The sequence below is a fragment of the Esox lucius genome, chromosome 11 (assembly GCF_011004845.1).
Source record: "Esox lucius isolate fEsoLuc1 chromosome 11, fEsoLuc1.pri, whole genome shotgun sequence".
Lineage (NCBI taxonomy): Eukaryota > Metazoa > Chordata > Actinopteri > Esociformes > Esocidae > Esox > Esox lucius.
The window spans coordinates 38248659-38270473 of NC_047579.1; the positions used below are offsets into that span (position 1 = coordinate 38248659).

Here is a 21815-nt window from a genome sequence, read left to right on the forward strand (position 1 = left end):
CCTCCCCGGGAAAGTCTATGCCAGGGTTCTGGAGAGGAGAATACGGCCGATAGTAGAACCTCGGATTCAGGAGGAACAGTGTGGTTTTCGTCCGGGCCGTGGAACACTGGACAAGCTCTATACCCTCTACGGGGTGTTGGAGGGTTCATGGGAGTTTGCCCAACCAATCCACATGTGTTTTGTGGATTTGGAGAAGGCATTCGACTGTGTCCCTCGAGGCATCTTGTGGAGGGTGCTTGGGGAATATGGGGTCCTGGGTCCTTTGCTAAGGGCTGTCAGGTCCCTGTACAACCGAAGCAGGAGCTTGGTCCGCATTGAGACAGTAAGTCAGACTTGTTCCCAGTGCATGTTGGACTCCGGCAGGGCTGCCCTTTGTCACCAGTTCTGTTCGTAATTTTTATGGACAGAATTTCTAGGCGCAGCCAGGGGCCGGAGGGTGTCAGGGTTGGGGACCACACAATTTCGTCTCTGCTCTTTGCAGATGATGTTGTCGTGTTGGCCCCTTCTAACCAGGACCTTCAGCATGCGCTGGGATGGTTTGCAGCCGAGTGTGAAGCGGTGGGGATGAAAATCAGTACCTCCAAATCCGAGGCCATGGTCCTCAGTCGGAAAAGGGTGGCTTGCCCACTTCAGGTTGGTGGAGAGTGCCTGCCTCAAGTGGAGGAGTTTAAGTATCTAGGGGTCTTGTTCACGAGTGAGGGAAGGATGGAACGGGAGATTGACAGACGGATCGGTGCAGCTTCTGCAGTAATGCAGTCGATGTATCGGTCTGTCGTGGTGAAGAATGAGCTGAGCCGCAAGGCGAAGCTCTCGATTTACCAGTCAATCTACGTTCCTACTCTCACCTATGGTCATGAGCTTTGGGTCATGACCGAAAGGACAAGATCCCGGATACAGGCGGCCGAAATGAGCTTTCTCAACAGGGTGGCCGGGCGATCCCTTAGAGATAGGGTGAGAAGCTCGGTCACCCGGGAGGAGCTCAGAGTAGAGCCGCTGCTCCTCCACATCGAGAGGGGTCAGCTGAGGTGGCTTGGGCATCTTTTTCGGATGCCTCCGGAACGCCTTCCTGGGAAGGTGTTCCGGTCCCGTCCCACCGGGAGGAGACCCCGGGGAAGACCTAGGACACGCTGGAGGGACTATGTCTCCCGGCTGGCGTGGGAACGCCTCGGTGTCCCCCCGGAAGAGCTAGAGGAAGTGTCTGGGGAGAGGGAAGTCTGGGCATCCCTACTTAGACTGCTGCCCCCGCGACCCGGCCCCGGATAAGCGGAAGAAGATGATGACATTCGGGGCATATCCGAAATATATTTTTTAAGGACGGTGTTCCATCAATTCTGTTGTTCCCGAGACTCGTATAATCTATGCCAGGGCTCATTGAAGCTGTTCCGACGGCTCGTTGTCGCCCATCACCTCACTGACACACTTTGTGTTGGTTTCGCCTTTATATTGTGAACCGTGTGTACATTTGGGCAATAGTGCTTCATGGGTTAGAAACATTAGGGAAATATGAGAGCTTTTGTTGGAAAAGCAGTGAGTCGATTTTGAAACCGTGCTGTGGTGTTTAAATGTAGCCCCCTTCCCTATATTCCCACTATTAAAATCATCACAAGGAAAGATGGAAATTGAAAAGGAAACTGAAAGTGGTAAGGGAACAGAATGCCGTTTTATTCATAACCAACTCTTTATAAGTAGCCCTGCTTGCGCTTTTTAGGTTTTTGATTGTGGAATTACGTTCTTACAGATTTCATAGATTACAGCAGGAAAAAACCGGTGAGTCTTTTTCATTGCTGAGACAGTGAATAAAGAACAATACATTCATTTTAAAAACCCAACATCAAATATATAAATAAAATAAATAGAATAAATAAAATAATAAAATAAATGAATAAATATTTTACATTTCAGTTACAAATACCACATTATATTATAATAAAATTGGCAAAAACATCAAGTGCAGAAGTTCAAGTAGGTCTAGTTCTCTAAGTTCGTTTTCATGGTCTGTTTGGCCACAGAAGGCAATTGGAGTTCTTCTTCAGAATGAATATTAGGGTCTCCAGCACCTGTTTTCGGACCACTTCCCAGGCGCAGTAACTGAACTTCTGAGGAGCAAAATGAAACCTTTAAACAACGTAGGATACTAGCATGGTCCAACATGAGATATTATCAAAACAGCATTTACGTCTATACCTTTTCTTTGAGGGCTGCTTCGATGTTACCGAAGTATGACTTCAGGGCCGCTGCCCTGACTGGATAATCGCTTGTTTCCACACTTTCCATCTTAAAAAAGGAACGAGTTGGTTAAAATCAATCGGTTAATATGAATACACAGGTCTCTATTCCACAAGCTGTTATGCTACATAGGCTTTTTAACCTGTAAGCATATCCACTTACACATTTGCTATGGTCAATCTGAGTGTGGATTATGTTCTGAAAATGATCCAACTTCTGTTGGTCCCACTTGGTTGGCAAGTCCTCCGCTCCAAAAAATGAGTCGATGTTCTTCAATATCTCATAAATTGCCTTTGCACCGCTGCCGCTCAACTAAAACGGAAAACAGCAATCATTGTTAATGTAACAAATGTGTTAGAGCGTATTTTTAATATCTATAGCTTTTAAAAATGATACATGTTACGTTTCTACTCTATAAAATTCGCGTTTCCACTTACCGTTGGTGTGCTGGAGGTTGCTAAAGCGGGGGCTGGAAATGCAATATTTACTTTACCCTGGAGGCACTCCGAAGGGAAATGGCCTCCCTTAAAGAAATAAAAAAGCTTGTCATTTTGAGCTATTCAGCTAATAAACATAATTTGATGATATATCTGAAGTCAAAAGTGATATTAATTAATATAAGCGAACCATGTCTCTTAGCAGGTTTTTTGCGCTTTCCAGGAGGGTTCCCTGTATATGACAAGGCGCGGGCATGGACCAAACATGCGCAAAAAGGAGGAAGGTGCTCAACGCAGCCACAGTAGTCGGAAGTGCCATTCTTAAGATTATATCTGAAACAAAGGATGACTGTTAATAGAATATAATCATGAAAATTGCTTCAAGCCTTAACTACTGATCCAATTGTAGTATTTCACTCACCCGCTGCCAATAGTGCCCAACTGATTCAGATTGAGAATATAGTTCGATTATCTGCAACAGAGGTTCATTGTTAATGGGATGCATTCGTGAAATGTATTCGTTTGTTGAAGCGTGTAGCAATGATCAAATGAAATAACATCACTCACCCGCTGCCAGATGTGCCCAACTGGTTCAGATTGAGAATGTTGTTTGTGGCCTGATCCCATATCTGCGCGTTATTTTAAAGAGTGAGGATTTGATGTTCAAAAAGTGAAAGGAGGCTCACAAAAAGTTTCTGATCGGAATGGAATAACAGGGAAACTTTCACTCAGTTGAAACTAAGACCGGTCGACACATTTTCTATTTCCACTGAAATAGAGAAGTAGTAAGACAGATTGTAGTTGTTTCATCCAGATAAATCCCTCAACCGCAAGGTAAAAGTGGTCCCCCAGATCTTCATCCACTGCTCACCCAACCCAGATCTTCCCACTGTCGTTATGTGATTTATATCTGATGTCAGGGAAGGGATTAGCGCGACCGAGCGCATCTGCAGCCTCCCTCCTCTATTAAATAATGCACTACGCACACACACTCTTTGGCCACACTCACATGTACACACGCTCCACACTCAACTCCTTTTTACACAATATAAACACATGGTGTATTCCAAAGCTGCATTATAACACAGACCAAATGCGTAATTACTGTTAGTCCTACACTTTTTTACCATTCCACTGCGGCCCGTACTTAAAGGTATATTGACCCAAATGACCCGCACACTTTCGATCTGGTACTAGTACTACCAATTTGGACATTTTCACTTAGGGGTGCACTGTAAAAATTATCACGGTGGTTCTACTTAAAAATGTAAGTTCAATTGCTGCCTTAAAAATGTGAGTAAAGCCAACATTAAGAATAGTGTTGTTTTACTCACAAAGTTAAAGAATAGAACATGTTTAATTAATTATCATTCATTATTTGAACTTGACACTGTGAGTTAAAACAACTATCAATAATACATTGTCCACTCAAGGAAACTTGCTTCCTCTTGTCAAGCAAAAATACAATTCTATACTATTTCAACTCACAAAGGTAAGCTAGAGAAGATGTTTAATTTATGATCATTTATTGTTTGAACTTGATACTGTGAGTTAAAACAACCATCTATTTTACATTGTGTATTCAAGGAAAATTGTTTCCTCTTGTTAAACAAACATACAATTCTACACCCTTTCAACTAACTGTATTCATACCAAATGTCTTTTCAAGTTTGGTGTACTAATTATTTTAAGGCAGCAATTGAACTTATACTTTCAAATTAAGCAGACTAAGGTTTGTCCCGCATCTCAACTAATAGGAAATTCACCAGTTTCCTAAAAGATCACACTGAATAAACTTAAGCTATTCAAAAACAACTAGTAGGCTAGTTGTTTTATCCAACTGACAGTCGTAACAGATAAATCCCTCAACCGCAAGGTAAAAGTGATCCCCCAGATCTTCATCCACTGCTCACCCAACCCAGATCTTCCCACTGTCGTTATGTGATTTATTTCGGGTGTCAGGGAAGGGATGTACGCAAACGAGCACATCTGCAGCCTCCCTCCTCTATTGAATAATCAGGCGATTCGAATGTTATCATGGGATTGAATGGGCGTTATCAGTGGTTATCAGCCTCATTGATATGGGTCAGAAGGGGCCTGCTAGCCTACTGGTAGGCTCAGAAGGCTGTTATCACCCTAAGAAATTGTCATCCGGATATTGTGCTTTGTGACTATTCTTGGAGTGGCTGATTCGCAGTTCCAATAACCTCCCCCATTAACCATTAATTCAAAACAGAAGCTGAAAACGGAAAGGTTATCAAATGTGTCATAAGAGAGTGTTTTTTATCTTTTCAATTCATTAACGTAGCCACTCTTAAAATATATATTGTCATGGGGTTTAAACAACTGCGGTTTATGAAGCATGTGAAGACAAGTTCATTTAAAATGAATGGAGATAGTGTTTGCTGTTCAGAATTTTCATGGCACATTTGATTGACGTAGTCAACCTATCAACAAGTCTTTAATTTGAATCAGGTGCGTGAGTGCAAGGCCTAAAACAAAATCTGCGCAACCCTTTGGGTCGGCAGGAACAGTATTGGAACAGCATAAATGTTTAAACTAGAGCAGCCAAGCCAATGTTTGGACAATGTCAAATCCAGAGGGGTCGCTAGATTCGCAATACATTTGGGGCTTAGTCCACCTACCCGCCCGGCCCGGGACAGAAAGTATAGGGTTTTTAACGTACATGCGATGTATCCGATGCACACTCTAGCGGCATTTACGTCTAAATTATAGAGGAATAGTTCAAGGGCTATATTTTTATTATTATTTTTTGTGGTCAATTTGAAATCCGGGGCTATTCATAAAAGATCCGCGGATATAGCCCCCGGACGCTCAAGCCTAACACCGCCACTGCTCAAATCCACAATAAATAGCGTGAATTAACCATCTAACTGTGACTTCAAAGATAAAAATAGAGATACCAAATCAACGTTGTTTAAAATGTTTTAACTATCCACACAAAACAACGTTAATTGACAACGACTATATCAATTTGCATAAATGTACGTTTTTCGTCAACTAATCCAATTCCATTAACAGTTACATTGTTTAAGCTAGACATACAAAATAACCTATTTGTTTTACATGTTTAAGCTATCTCAAATTCCTATAAAGCATTGATCGTGAATAACTACCAATTTGCAAATGTCCATATTTTGCATTAATTCATACACTAAGGGGATTTATCCTTCAAGCTCGAGACAACTTTCTTACACAGGTTAAGACTCACGAAGAACAAAAATAATATATTATTTTGAAGCTGTATAAAGACGGGTGACAAATTAAAGCAAACTTCAATAAATGGGTGCAGGAACATAACGAATGCAGGTACGTCCATACAGGTGTGCTGCATAATTAAACAGTGATCATCTTATCAGGCTCTGTGACGTGTATGAATAAGCTGCGTAGGCCCAGTCTGACCTCGATTTTGGATAAAGATAGCAAGAGGAAATGATCTAATTGACTTTGAAAGTGGGTTAATTATTGGATCTCTTTCAGGATCACAATGCCCTCATCCACAAGGCACTAGGGGTCACAGAATAGTTTGATGACTATGACAATGGTATGAATGTAATTCTCTGGCCTTGGCAGTTACCAGATCCCATCCAATTTGAACACCTATGGGATATTTAGGACAGACATTCATGATTTAGCTGATAAGGTTTTCTCGGACTTTATCTGTAAACCAAACCGCAGTCAACCACCGTTGAAGAGAGTAAAATGTATTCGTGGTCTTAGAGAATACAGACAGCTTTTTCTGTCCTTCTTCGTTCTCACTCATTCTGAACTGCCCACAGAAATGCAGATATATGTTGTATGCACAGAGACACAACATCGTTTGTTTAAATAAGGGAATGACCTTCACCAAAGAGTGCAACGTATTTTCGTATCAGTCCTCACGGTATATGATTGGTCAATACCATATCCTCATGTCCCTAAAAGAGCTAAAAAAGGCTTAGGTTTACTTACTCACTTTTTAGTTCTCATCTACGTTGTGTTAAATTTAGTTGGAATTCAACACTCCCCACTTTTTGTACATTATTTGATTATATAATTATAAACACAATTAAACAAACATTTCGACAGCGTTCTTCAGAGGCGTCGCAAGAATCACAATGCATTCGGGGCTTATCCGAAATATATTTTTTAAGGACGGTGTTCCATCCATCCAGTTGTTCCCGAGACTCGTATAATCTATGCCAGGGCTCATTGAAGCTGTTCCGACGGCTCGTTGTCGCCCATCACCTCACTGACACACTTTGTGTTGGTTTCTCCTTCATATTGTCAACCGTGTGTACATTTGGGCATTAGTGCTTCATGGGGTAGAAACAGTAGGGAAATATGAGAGCTTTTGTTGGAAAAGCAGTGAGTCGATTTTGAAACCGTGCTTTGGTGGTTAGATGTAGCCCCCTTCCCTATATTCCCACTATTAAAATCATCACAAGGAGGGATGGAAATTGAAAAGGAAACTGAAAGTGGTAAGGGAACAGAATGCCGTTTTTTTCATAACCAACTCTTTATAAGTAGCCCTGCTTGCGCTTTTTAGGTTTTTGATTGTGGAATTACGTTCTTACAGATTTCATAGATTACTGCAGGAAAATACCGGTGAGTCTTTTTCATTGCTGAGACGCGTGTGGTGAAAATAAACTGACAGATTTAAAAGTAGACATTATTTTAATGACTTTGAATGACAGTGAATAAAGAACAATACATTCATATTAAAAACCCAACATCAAATATATAAATAAAATAAAAAGAATAATTAAAATAATAAAATAAATAGAATAAATATTTTACATTTCAGTTACAAATACCACATTATATTATAATAAAATTGGCAAAAACATCAAGTGCAGAAGTTCAAGTAGGTCTAGTTCTCTAAGTTCGTTTTCATGGTCTGTTTGGCCACAGAAGGCAATTGGAGTTCTTCTTCAGAATGAATATTAGGGTCTCCAGCACCTGTTTTCGGACCACTTCCCAGGCGCAGTAACTGACCTTCTGAGGAGCAAAATGAAACCTTTAAACAACGTAGGATACTAGCATGGTCCAACATGAGATATTATCAAAACAGCATTTACGTCTATACCTTTTCTTTGAGGGCTGCTTCGAGGTGTCCGAAGTATGTCTTCAGGGCCGCTGCCCTGACTGGATAATCGCTTGTTTCCACACTTTCCATCTTAAAATAAGAACGAGTTCGTTAAAATCAATCGGTTAATATGAATACAAATGTCTCTATTCCACAAGCTGTTATGCTACATAGGTTTTTTAACATGTAAGCATATCCACTTACACATTTGCTATGGTCAATCTGAGTGTAGATTATGTTCTGAAAATCATCCAACTTCTGTTGGTCCCACTTGGTTGGCAAGTCCTCCGCTCCAAACAATGAGTCGATGTTCTTCAATATCTCATAAATTGCCTTCGCACCGCTGCCGCTCAACTAAAACGGAAAACAGCAATCATTTTTAATTTAACAAATGTGTTAGAGCGTATTTTTAATATATATAGCTTTTAAAAATTATACATGTTACGTTTCTACTCTATAAAATTCGCGTTTCCACTTACCGTTGGTGTGCTTGAGGTTGCTAAAGCCGGGGCTGGAAATGTAATATTTACTTTACCCTGCAGGCACTCCGAAGGGAAATGGCCTCCCTTAAAGAAATAAAAAAGCTTGTCATTTTGAGCTATTCAGCTAATAAACATAATTTGATAATACATCTGAAGTCAAAAGTGATATTAATTAATATAAGCGAACCATGTCTCTTAGCAGGTTTTTTGCGCTTTCCAGGAGGGTTCCCTGTATATGACAAGGCGCGGGCATGGACCAAACATGCGCAAAAAGGAGGAAGGTGCTCAACCCAGCCACAGTAGTCAGAAGTGCCATTCTTAAGATTATATCTGAAACAAAGGATGACTGTTAATAGAATATAATCATGAAAATTGCTTCAAGCCTTAACTACTGATCCAATTGTAGTATTTCACTCACCCGCTGCCAATAGTGGAACAAAAATAATATATTATTTTGAAGCTGTATAAAGACGGGTGACAAATTAAAGCAAACTTCAATAAATGGGTGCAGGAACATAACGAATGCAGCTACGTCCATACAGGTGTGCTGCATAATTAAACAGTGATCATCCTATCACGCTCTGTGGCATGTATAAATGTGCTGCGCAGGCCCAGTCTGACCTCGACTTTGGATAAGGGTGGCAAGAAGAAATGATCTACAGTGGGGAGAACAAGTATTTGATACAGTGCCGATTTTGCAGTTTTTCCCACTTACAAAGCATGTAGAAGTCTTTAATTTGTATCATAGGTACTCTTCAACTGTGAGTGACGGAATCTAAAACAAAAATCCAGAAAATCACATTGTATGATTTTTAAGTAATTCATTTGCATTTTATTGCATGACATAAGTATTTGATACATCAGAAAAGCAGAACTTAATATTTGGTACAGAAACCTTTGTTTGCAATTACAGACATCATACGTTTCCTGTAGGTCTTGACCAGGTTTGAAGACACTGCAGCAGGGATTTTGGCACATTCCTCCATACAGACCTTCTCCAGATTATTCAGGTTTCAGAGCTGTCACAGGGACTTTATATACGGACTTTCTGCACCATCCAAATATTTTCTTTTGGGTTCAGGTCTGGAGACTGGCTAGGCTACTCCAGGACCTTGAGATGCTTCTTACAGAGTCACTCCTTAGTTGCCCTGGCTGTGTGTTTCGGGTCGTTGTCATGCTGAAAAACCCAGTCACGACCCATCTTCAATGCTCTTACTGAGGGAAGGAGATTGTTGGCCAAGATCTCACGATCAACCCACCTTTTGCGTACATATATCACGGGTTCACACAATGTCGTGCTATGCATACGCCAAAGTACTTTTTTGCATGCAGTTGAGACGCGATCTCCTCCCATTAATAATAATGATGGTCAATAAAATCGTTTCATTGACACGCACCAACTGAAACCTATTTGACGTCACCATCATCGAGGCACAGATTTCCCGAAGAGTGACTAATCGTTTAGAAGCCGTAGATTTACTTTTTTATTGAAAGAACGTAAAAGGGTAAAGGTAAAACTTTAATATCGCATTTATTCACCATTGTTCTTAATTGGAGGAGATCGCGTCTGAACTGCACGCAAAAAAGTACTTTTGCGTATGCATAGCACGAAATTGTGAAGTGTAAACCCGTGTTATATGTACGCAGAGGGAAGAGAGTGGGTTGCTCGCGATATATGGCCCCCTCCATCCTCCCCTCAATACGGTGCAGTCGTCCAGTCCCCTTTGAAGAAAAGCATCCCCAAAGAATGATGTTTCCACCTCCATTCTTCACGGTTGGGATGGTGTTCTTGGGGTTGACCGAGGGAGATTGACCATCATCTTGAACTTCTTCCATTTTCTAATAAATGCGCCAACAGTTGTTGCATTCTCACCAAGCTGCTTGCCTATTGACCTGTAGCCCATCCCAACCTTGTGCAGGTCTACAATTTTATCCCTGATGTCCTTACACAGCTCTCTGGTCTTGGCCATTGTGGAGAGGTTGGAGTCTGTTTGATTGAGTTTGTGGACAGGTGTCTTTTATACAGGTAATGTGTTCAAATAGGTGCAGTTAATACAGGTAATGAGTGGAGAAAAGTAGGGCTTCTTAAAGAAAAACTAACAGGTCTGTGAGAGCCGGAATTCTTACAGGTTGGTAGGTGATCAAATACTTATGTCTTATAATAAAATGCAAATTAATTATTTAAAAATCATACAATGTGATTTTCTAGATTTTTGTTTTAGATTCTGTTTCTCACAGTTGAAGTGTACCTATGATAAAAAATTACAGACTTCAACATGCTTTGTAAGTAGGAAAACCAGCAAAATCTGCAGTGTATCAACTCAGTGTTCACCCCACTGTAAGTGACTTTGAAAGAGGGTTAATTATTGGGTCTCCTCCAGGATCACAATGCCCCCATCCACAAGGCACTAGGGCTCACAGAATAGTTTGATGACTATGACAATGGTATGCATGTAATTCTCTGGCCTTGGCAGTTACCAGATCTCATCCAATGTGAACACCTATGTGATATTTAGGACCAATATTTATCGATTTAGCAGAACATGTTTTCTCGGACTTCATCTGTAAATCAAAACGCAATCAACCACCGTTGAAGAGAGTAAAATGTATTCGTGGTCCTAGAGACTACAGACAGCTAATTCTGTCCTTCATCGTTCTAACTCATTCTGAACAGCCCACAGAAATGCAGATATATGTTGTATGCACAGAGACACAACATCGTTTGTTTAAATAAGGGAATGACCTTATTCTCATCTACGTTGTGGAATGACGTTCAACAATCACAATCATTGCTGAGACGCGTGTGGTGAAAATAAAGTCACATCGAAACGTTCATAAACTTACAGACAATTTGCATAAGGATTGAGCGCAATTGGTATTATTTAAAAGTAGACATTATTTTAATGACTTTAAATGACAGTGAATAAAGAACAATACACTCATTTTAATTGGGCCAACATCAAATATATACATTAAATAAATAGAATAAATAAAAAAATAAAAACTAAAATTTCAGTTACAAATACCACATTATATTATAATAAAATTGGCAAAAACATCAAGTGCAGAAGTTCAAGTAGGTCTAGTTCTGTAAGTTCGTTTTCATGGTAGGTTTGGCCACAGAAGGCAATTGGAGTTCTTCTTCAGAATGAATATTAGGGTCTCCAGCACCTGTTTTCGGACCACTTCCCAGGCGCAGTAACTGAACTTCTGTGGAGCAAAATGAAACCTTTAAACAATGCAGGATAATAGCATAGTCCAACATGAAATATTATAAAAACAGCATTTAAGTCTATACCTTTTCTTTTAGGGCTGCTTCGATGTTACCGAAATATGTCTTCAGGGCCGCTGCCCTGACTGGATAATCGCTTGTTTCCACACTTTCCATCTAAAAATAAGAACGAGTTGGTTAATATGAATACAAATGTCTCTATACCACAAGCTGTTATGCTACGTAGGCTTTTTAACCTGTAAGCATATCCACTTACACATTTGCTATGGTCAATTTGAGTGTAGATTATGTTCTGAAAATTATCCAATTTCTGTTGGTCCCACTTGGTTGGCAAGTCCTCCGCTCCAAACAATGAGTCGATGTTCTTCAATATCTCATAAATTGCCTTAGCACCGCTGCCGCTCAACTAAAACGGAAAACAGTAATCATTTTTAATGTAACAAATGTGTTAAAGCGTATTTTTAATATCTATAGCTTTTAAAAATTATACATGTCACGTTTCTACACTATCAAATCCGCGTTTCCACTTACCGTTGGTGTGCTGGAGGTTGCTAAAGCGGGGGCTGGAAATGTAATATTTACTTTATCCTGCAGGCACTCCGAAGGAAAATGGCCTCCCTTAAAGAAATAAAAAAACTTTTCATTTTGAGCAATTCAGCTAAGAAATATAATTAGTTAATATATCTAAAGTCAAAAGAGATATTAATTAATATAAGCGAACCATGTCTCTCAGCAGGTCTTTTGCGCTTTCCAGGAGGGTTCCCTGTATATGACAAGGCGTGGGCATGGACCAAACATGCGCAAAAAGGAGGAAGGCGCTCATCCCAGCCACAGTAGTCGGAAGTGCCATTCTTAAGATAGTATGATTATCTGAAACCAAGGATGACTGTTAATAGAATATAATCGTGAAAATTGTTCATTTCTTCAAGCCTTAACTACTGATCCAATTGTAGTATTTCACTCACCCGCTGCCAGTAGTGCCCAACTGATTCAGATTGAGAATATAGTTCGATTATCTGCAACAGATGATCATTGTTAATGGGATGCATTCGTGAAATGCATTCGTTTGTTGAAGCGTGTTGCAATGATCAAATGAAATAACACCACTCACCCGCTGCCAGATGTGCCCAACTGGTTCAAATTGAGAATGTTGTTTGTGGCCTGATCCCATATCTGCGCGTTATTTTAAAGAGTGAGGATTTGATGTTCAAAAATTGAAAGGAGGCTCACAAAAGATTCTGATCAGAAAGGAAAAAACAGGGAAACTTTCACTCAGTTAAAACTAAGACAGGTCGACACATTTTCTATTTCCACTGAAATAGAGAAGTAGTAAGACAGATTGTAGTTGTTTTATCCAATTGAAAGTTTTAACAGATAAATCGCTCAACCGCAAGGTAAGAGTGGTTCCCCAGATCTTCATCCACTGCTCATCCAACCCAGATCTTCCCACTGTCGTTATGTGATTTATGTCGGATGTCAGGGAAGGGATGTGCGCGAACGAGCGCATCTGCAGCCTCCCTCCTCTATTAAATAATGCACTACGCACACACACTCTTTGGCCACACTCACATGTACACACGCTCCACACACAACTCCTTTTTACACAATATAAACACATGGTGTATTCCAAAGCTGCATTATAACACTGACCAAATGCGTAATTACTGTTAGTCCTACACTTTTTTACCATTCCACTGCGGCCCGTACTTAAAGGTATATTGACCCAAATGACCCGCACACTTTCGATCTGGTACTAGTACTACCAATTTGGATATTTTCTCTTAGGGGTGTACTCACTTTTCTTGCCAACGGTTTAGACATTAATGGCTGTGTGTTGAGTTATTTTAAGGGGACAGCAAAAGTAGAATGTTATACAAGCTGTACACTCACTACTTTTCATTGTAGCAAGATGTCATTTCTTCAGTGTTGTCACATGAAAAGATCAAATATTTACAAAAATGTGAGGGGTGTACTCACTTCTGTGAGATACTGTATATATTTTCATGATAAATCTCTTAATTTTATTGGGTATATCTTGCTTGTGTGAATAGCTTCTGTCTACATTTTCTATTTTAACTGTTTTGCTGCTTATGAGACCCCATTGTTTGTTGACAACTGCAGTTTATAAAGCATATGAATACAAGTTGATTTAAAATAAAGGGAGATAATGTTTTCTCTTCAGAATGTTCACCCTAAGAAATTGTCATCCGGATAGTGTGCGTTGTGCCTATTCTTGGAGTGGCTGATTCGCAGCTCCAATAACCTCCCCCATGAACCATTTATTGAGTTCTGAAATAATTCAGAAGCTGAAAACGGAAAGGTTATCAAATGTGTCATAACAGAGTGTTTATTATCTTTTCATAATAATTTATTATCAAATGATAGGACACTGTGCTTTTCTAATGAATTACCGTAGCCACTCGTTAATATATACATATATATATATATATATATATATATATATATATATATATATATATATATTGTCATGGGGTTTAAACAACTGCTGTTTATGAAGCATGTGAATACAAGTTTATTTAAAATGGAGATAGTGTTTGCTGTTCAGAATGTTCATGGCACATTTTATTGATGTAGTCAACCTATCAACAAGTCTTTAATTTGAATCAGGTGCGTGATGGCAAGGCCAAAAACAAAAACTGCGCAACCCTTTGGGTCCACAGGACCAGGATTTGAACAGCATATATGTTTAAGCTAGAGCAACCAAGCCAATGTTTAGCCAATGTCAAATCCAGATGGGTCGCTAGATTCGTAATACATTCGGGGCTTAGTCGAAATATATTTTTGAAGGACGGGGGCTCAATGGATCCCAGGATGTTCACTCTTTTCCAGGGGGTTCACATTGACCTGTCTGTAATATTAGTCATGACCCCCGTCCCACCCTGTTCTACCACCTTTTCTTTAACATAATCTTTTTCAAATACAAATGAAAAACATCCGGACACAGTGAATAATTGCAAGGGGTACACTCTTTAACATCTTAAACTGGGTTATACAAAGTAGCTATCGATTTTTATTTTCCCGTAGTCTTAATGGACGGTCTTTCGCTCTCCGCTGTCTAAAAATCCTAAATATATGTTCCTTTATCTGAAAGTGAATACTAGTGAAATCATACGAGTTTTCTTCTTTTTTGCCAACTAAATTGACAGGCCATCGCAGATTCAAAAAGGTATATTTTAGAGCCAACATTCGTACTACGGCAGGCTACTCTAACCGTTCTCTAGTTTTCCTCCAGGGTTATAGACCATTTCTCATGTAATTGTGCCCCCTTTCCAACAAAAAATTGTGCCCCCTTTCCTGTATTCCAACTATACAAACTATCACAAGGAGGGATGGAAATTGAAAAGGAAACTGAAAGTGGTAAGGGAACAGAATTCCGTTTTGTTCATAAACAACTCTTTATAAGTCGCCCTGCTTGCGTTTTTTAGGTTTTTGATTGAGGAATGACGTTCTTACAGATTTCATAGATTACTGCAGGAAAAAACCGGTGAGCCGTTTTCATTGCTGAGACGCGTGTGGTGAAAATAAAATCACATCGAAACGTTCATAAACTGACAAATAATTCGCATAATGATTGAGCGCAATTAGCAATTTATTTTAATGACTTTAAATGACAGTGAATAAAGAACAATAGCTACACTCATTTTAAATAGGTCAACATCAAATATGTACATAAAATAAATAGAATAAATAAATACTTTAAATTTCAGTTACACATACCACATTATATTACAGTAAAATTGGCAAAAACATCAAGTGCAGAAGTTCAAGTAGGTCTAGGTCTGTAAGTTCGTTTTCATGATCTGTTTGGCCACAGAAGGTAATTGGAGTTCTTCGTCAGAATGAATATTAGGGTCTCCAGCACCTGTTTTCGGACCACTTCCCAGGCGCAGTAACTGAATTTCTGTGGAGCAAAATGAAACATTTAAACAACGCAGGATAATAGCATGGTCCAACCTAAGATATTATCAAAACAGCAATTAAGTCTATACCTTATCTTTTAGGGCTGCTTCGATGCTACCGAAGTATGTCTTCAGGGCCGCTGCCCTGACTGGATAATCGCTTGTTTCCACACTTTCCATCTTAAAATAAGAACGAGTTGGTTAAAATCAATCGGTTAATATGAATACAAATGTCTCTATACCACAAGCTGTTATGCTACGTAGGCTTTTAAACCTGTAAGCATATCCACTTACACATTTGCTATGGTCAATCTGAGTGTAGATTATGTTCTGAAAATTATCCAATTTCTGTTGGTCCCACTTGGTTGGCAAGTCCTCCGCTCCAAACAATGAGTCGATGTTCTTCAATATCTCATAAACTGCCTTCGCACCGCTGCCGCTCAACTAAAACGGAAAACAGCAATCATTTTTAATGTAACAAATGTGTTAGAACGTATTTTTAATATCTATAGCTTTTAAAAATTATACATGTTACGTTTCTACACTATAAAATCCGCTTTTCCACTTACCGTTGGTGTGCTGGAGGTTGCCAAAGCGGGGGCTGGAAATGTAATATTTACTTTATCCTGCAGGCACTCTGAAGGGAAATGGCCACCCTTAAAGAAATAAAAAAGCTTGTCATTTTGAGCTATTCAGCTAATAAACATAATTAGTTAAAATATCTGAGGTCAAAAGAGATATTAATTAATATAAGCGAACCATGTCTCTCAGCAGGTCTTTTGCGCTTTCCAGGAGGGTTCCCTGTATATGACAAGGCGTGGGCATGGACCAAACATGCGCAAAAAGGAGGAAGGCGCTCATCCCAGCCACAGTAGTCGGAAGTGCCATTCTTAAGATAGTATGATTATCTGAAACCAAGGATGACTGTTAATAGAATATAATCGTGAAAATTGTTCATTTCTTCAAGCCTTAACTACTGATCCAATTGTAGTATTTCACTCACCCGCTGCCAGTAGTGCCCAACTGATTCAGATTGAGAATATAGTTCGATTATCTGCAACAGATGATCATTGTTAATGGGATGCATTCGTGAAATGTATTCGTTTGTTGAAGCGTGTAGCAATGATCAAATGAAATAACATCACTCACCCGCTGCCAAGATGTGCCCAACTGGTTCAGATTGAGAATGTTGTTTGTGGCCTGATCCCAAATCTGCGCGTTATTTTAAAGAGTGAGGATTTGATGTTCAAAAAGTGAAAGGAGGCTCATAAAAAGTTTCTGATCAGAGAGGAATAACAGGGAAACTTTCACTCAGTTGAAACTATGACTGGTCGACACATTTTCTATTTCCACTGAAATGGAGAAGTAGTAAGACAGATTGTAGTTGTTTTATCCAGATAAATCCCTCAACCGCAAGGTAAAAGTGGTCCCCCAGATCTTCATCCACTGCTCACCCAACCCAGATCTTCCCACTGTCGTTATGTGATTTATATCTGATGTCAGGGAAGGGATTAGCGCGAACGAGCGCATCTGCAGCCTCCCTCCTCTATTAAATAATGCACTACGCACACACACTCTTTGGCCACACTCACATGTACACACGCTCCACACACAACTCCTTTTTACACAATATAAACACATGGTGTATTCCAAAGCTGCATTATAACACAGACCAAATGTGTAATTACTGTTAGTCCTACACTTTTTTACCATTCCACTGCGGCCCGTACTTAAAGGTATATTGACCCAAATGACCCGCACACTTTCGATCTGGTACTAGTACTACCAATTTGGACATTTTCACTTAGGGGTGCACTGTAAAAATTATCACGGTGGTTCTACTTAAAAATGTAAGTTCAATTGCTGCCTTAAAAATGTGAGTAAAGCCAACATTAAGAATAGTGTTGTTTTAACTCACAAAGTTAAAGAATAGAACATGTTTAATTAATTATCATTCATTATTTGAACTTGACACTGTGAGTTAAAACAACTATCAATAATACATTGTCCACTCAAGGAAACTTGCTTCCTCTTGTCAAGCAAAAATACAATTCTATACTATTTCAACTCACAAAGGTAAGCTAGAGAAGATGTTTAATTTATGATAATTTATTGTTTGAACTTGATACTGTGAGTTAAAACAACCATCTATTTTACATTGTGTATTCAAGGAAAATTGTTTCCTCTTGTTAAACAAACATACAATTCTACACCCTTCCAACTAACTGTATTCATACCAAATGTCTTTTCAAGTTTGGTGTACTAATTATTTTAAGGCAGCAATTGAACTTATACTTTCAAATTAAGCAGACTAAGGTTTGTCCCGCATCTCAACTAATAGGAAATTCACCAGTTTCCTAAAAGATCACACTGAATAAACTTAAGCTATTCAAAAACATTTATAAAAACTCCATTAAAGCCTTCTTCATATACACTTGTACATGAATGAGACTAGCCTGAAAGTCAATGTAAATAAAATATTTATCTTAAAAGAGATACTTGGTGAAATTATCTGTAGTTGTCAAATGTGGTATAATAGGGCCCAGATTCTAAATCACACAGTTGCCTAAGCAGAGAGAAGTCGACCCAACAAACATTTACCACAAGCATTCAATCAAAATTAGATGCTATAAATCCTTGGATTGTTCACATAAAAAATTCAAAAGCATGTAATAAAGAAAAAAAAATCTTCCTGGGGACAGAACATTTGAGACCATCAGCTCTAATCAGTCCAAAATGAAGGACTGATTAGACTTTAAATCTTGAGACTGCTGTTTGCATAAAATAAGGCATTTACCATTTATTAAACATGCAGTCTATGTTGAATAAAAAGAGTCTGCCTGAGCAAGAAACAGGTGAGACAATCACCTCATCAGTCCAACAAAATGAACTGGGCCAATATCAGTCCCCTAAATGCTGGGAGTCTATGCTTAAAGTTTTAGTCTTAGTGCCCAGCAGTGCCCAGCAGTGCCCAGCAGTGCCCAGCAGTGCCCAGCAGTTTTAGTCCTAGTGCCCAGCAAAAGTCTTCTGGAATTCTGCAACACTGAATGCTGAGTAGTAATAACTAGAATAAAAACCAATGCACAAAACTCCTCCTAAAGTCCTATTCGATTGAATAGGATAGAAAATCCTGAGGCCAGTTCATGGTGCCGTAAGTTCTCACCTTTTAACATCACAACGCTGAACAGTTGAGTCCAATAAAATAAATGTTTTCTTTTTTTTCTTCCATTGTCCAAAATGAACGGTTTTAAATCCTGTTATTTTTTTCTTTTACAGAACAGTGCTAAATATTTAAGTGTAAAAAATACAATGCATTTTGACAGAAACACTTTCTATATGAGAAACTTGAGAAAAAAAAGACAGGTGTTACAATCTGTACCTCAGGATTCTGTTTCTTAGCCCATGTTCTCTGGCAGATGCTTGGTCTGGTTTTATCTTCATCACCACTCTCTGAAGAAACTCAAAAGAATACTTAATGGCATCTGGGTACTCAAGATTGACACTGTAGATGACACCCATAGTCTTTAATGTTGTGAAGTAAAATTGTCTCCTCAACTACAACTGCGATGTTGAAGTCCTCTCGTGGAAAGGCATCCCGCTCTGCATCTTCATAGCCTATCAGCACCCCTTCATGGCTTCATCCAGGGTCTCTCCATGAGCCTTGAAAAGCAGAGGTAGTGTGTAAATGTTTTTGTCTACAAGTACATAGACTTTACTTTGATTATTAAATAGCTGCAGCCCCGGGGGCTGCATTTTCAGGAGCCACCAAAGTCCTAGGTCCACATTTCTAGGACCCTAGTTTTTTGCGACAATGCTACCAAGTGAATTGGAGGGGGTCTTGCAAGGAAGTTAACAGGCACAGCCAGTGTGCAAAGCTGTAACCGGTTGACATGTGTACAATCACAGACTTAGAATTACTTAGACTCACTTAGACTCTGTGGTGGTTAGGGTAAGAGGCTTTGGGGAGGGCTGTCAACACATTTATATAACAGTTACCTACCTAATTCTTTTTCAGAATTTCAAGGGGAGGGAGATTGAAATATAGAAATTCACCTAAAAAAACACACCTAAGCCAAATGGTATGCAACCAATAAAATTAAAAAAGTGAAAGACAAATGTAGATGGGTGATTCTTCAAATACAGGACTTTATCAGTCCACATGGTAGATTTTCAAGAAAAAATGTATTCACTTATTCTCCCCCCTCCACCACATATACTAAAATCTAACTCAACCCATTAAAATCCTTAGTTTTCTAGAAAGTATTTGTCTGCTAAACCTACCCTGGGGATAGCACAGTAGCACAATAGAATATTGACTTATATAGACTTCCACAGTTTTGCATTAGAGAAAATAATTATGGTCTCATACATTACACATCCTGATGACAGTTGATGGATCTTCGCCTGATATGTAGTGCGGCAGACCAAGCAAAGCAGCAGTCCTTCTCATTTGTGTCCTACAAGAAAAAAAAACATACAGTAAGATGAAAATGTTATATCAAAAGATAATATATTATGCCTAATTTCATGGTCATCTGCTTCTCCACTTACATCTATCTGAAGGCAGTCCAAAATGTCCTTGAGTGATTGCTTCTTTCTAGACTTGGTTGCTGCTTTGTACAACTCCAGCAGTCTTGGAACCAGGCCACTAAGTCCATCAAGAAAAGTTTCCACAAGGTCTATGGTGACAATTCTCTTAAACTCTGCCCTAATCGAAGGGCACAGATAAAAAATATGAGTCTAACTAACTAGAAAACTGTACAGTATCTGACACAAAATCTCAGCCTGATTACCTGTCTCTCATGGAGCAGGCCATCTGGAAATGACTTCTGTGATGAGTGGCTGATCTCCAATTATCTATTCTGCACTGAGAAAATGTAGCAACCATCAGGTCTTCTATCATTTGATGATCCGGGTCTCTTTTCAGCATTTCAGCCACCATCATCTTGCGCTTCTCCTCCATGTTTTCAGCACTCTGTCCTTCAGGTGGATCTGGACAGTAGTGGACCTCACCCTTCTTTGACTTCTTCTTCACATTTTCCTTTCGAACCCCCTGCTTTTCTTTTGTTTATTACCACCTCGGGGCATCCTGCTGCACTTAACTTTTGACGATAGTTTCCAAGATTAAACTTCAGGCTGTGAAACCACGACTACCATGATGGGTGAATGTTAGAAAAGACTAGCTATATAACTGCTCGTGTTTCTTCTTCATGAAAGTAAAACTTTATTTAACACTTCGCTAGCTAATGTGAAGTTTGGTTCACCTCCACCACTTGCATTAACAAGCTGCGCAAAACTATCTTGTGTTTAAAAACGTAACAGCAATTCATTTCTTTATAACTAATTAACAAAATAAATTGGAATAATAAATGAAACCACTCACCTTGTTTCACCTTCTCCTAAATCCGAGAGGCCCGCTTCACGCTAGCTACCAACTGTCATCCAGATGTGGCTAACAAAAACGTAGTCATCCGCTGATTCTCTTTTGACCATTGTCATTCTGCTCTGTTGGTTGGTTTCCTCGTTTTGGGAATTGCAATCGGGTGGAGTGTATCATTAAGAGTTAAATAATTATATCGTAGTTGTTAGTCATATTAGATCAAGACACCATTTCTGGGATTATTTGCACCGCGCATTGATATTGCCGCCACACCAGGGATCAAGGTCACTTTCTGCGAGATCCGGTTTCCATATAACAACTCAAACTGTTAAATGAAGTTGACACATTGAAATTTACATTTCACTGAAATGGCTTACAAACTTGAGTTTAAATAGTAATAACTCATGAAATGAATGCTTAATTCATACTATGTAGATGTCGGGTGCTATGTGACAATAATTTAATTGTGCAGGATGACGCAATTTGGTGCATTTGATAAATAAACTGAAACTTAAACCTTAAACTTTCTTACTATACCGAAAAAAACACATCAATTGATAACCCGTCTGTCAAGTCCCATTTTATTTTTTTTTCTTTCCCACTTTTGTCATGTCAAAATAATGAATAATAATAGTAATTTCTACATATCGATTTTGAAAATAGTTTTTAATAAGACTCACAAAATTATATGTTTTTTATTCATTTAAATTTTTTTAATAGAAATACAAATTCCCAACACAACAATAACGGTAGTATAAGTCCTACAAATATAAAATAATTATTAACAAGGAAACTGAAATAAAATTGCACGTGGCCTTATTTTAATGTTAAAATATATAAATACTAAACTCCACCAAAACAATGACAGCAATTCAGTTTTGAGTTTTACTAGTGTCATTGTCACTACTGGTAGCATGAGGCGGTACCCGAAGCCCATTCAAGTTGCACAGGCAGTCCAGGTCCTCCAGGATGGTTAATCCATATGTGCCGTCACTAGTAGGTTTCCTGTGTCTCCGTTGCAACCCACTCTCTTCCTTTTGCGTACATAT

At 39.1% G+C, this 21815-nt stretch overlaps 4 protein-coding genes across 4 annotated transcripts; all 4 read right to left on the reverse strand.

Annotated features, from left to right (window-relative positions):
* Nucleotides 1-1957: 1957 nt before the first annotated feature.
* Nucleotides 1958-2982, reverse strand: LOC105023401 (interferon beta-like). The gene is made up of 5 exons (XM_010892553.4): nucleotides 2854-2982; nucleotides 2664-2750; nucleotides 2369-2538; nucleotides 2185-2266; nucleotides 1958-2096 (listed from the first exon to the last, which is right to left on the reverse strand). The coding sequence occupies exons 1-5, from the start codon at nucleotides 2980-2982 to the stop codon at nucleotides 1989-1991; spliced, it is 576 nt and encodes a 191-aa protein (XP_010890855.4). The 3' UTR covers nucleotides 1958-1988.
* A 4543-nt stretch (nucleotides 2983-7525) lies between these two features.
* Nucleotides 7526-8550, reverse strand: LOC117595226 (interferon beta-like). Its single transcript, XM_034295144.1, has 5 exons — nucleotides 8422-8550; nucleotides 8232-8318; nucleotides 7957-8106; nucleotides 7753-7842; nucleotides 7526-7664 (listed from the first exon to the last, which is right to left on the reverse strand). Exons 1-5 carry the CDS (start codon nucleotides 8548-8550, stop codon nucleotides 7557-7559), a joined length of 564 nt encoding a protein of 187 aa, XP_034151035.1. The 3' UTR covers nucleotides 7526-7556.
* A 2786-nt stretch (nucleotides 8551-11336) lies between these two features.
* Nucleotides 11337-12504, reverse strand: LOC114840426 (interferon beta-like). Its single transcript, XM_034295145.1, has 6 exons — nucleotides 12432-12504; nucleotides 12188-12336; nucleotides 11998-12084; nucleotides 11703-11872; nucleotides 11533-11614; nucleotides 11337-11444 (listed from the first exon to the last, which is right to left on the reverse strand). The coding sequence occupies exons 2-6, from the start codon at nucleotides 12314-12316 to the stop codon at nucleotides 11337-11339; spliced, it is 576 nt and encodes a 191-aa protein (XP_034151036.1). The 5' UTR covers nucleotides 12317-12336; nucleotides 12432-12504.
* A 2776-nt stretch (nucleotides 12505-15280) lies between these two features.
* Nucleotides 15281-16462, reverse strand: LOC114840421 (interferon beta-like). The gene is made up of 6 exons (XM_029123793.2): nucleotides 16390-16462; nucleotides 16146-16294; nucleotides 15956-16042; nucleotides 15661-15830; nucleotides 15477-15558; nucleotides 15281-15388 (listed from the first exon to the last, which is right to left on the reverse strand). Exons 2-6 carry the CDS (start codon nucleotides 16272-16274, stop codon nucleotides 15281-15283), a joined length of 576 nt encoding a protein of 191 aa, XP_028979626.2. The 5' UTR covers nucleotides 16275-16294; nucleotides 16390-16462.
* Nucleotides 16463-21815: the final 5353 nt, after the last annotated feature.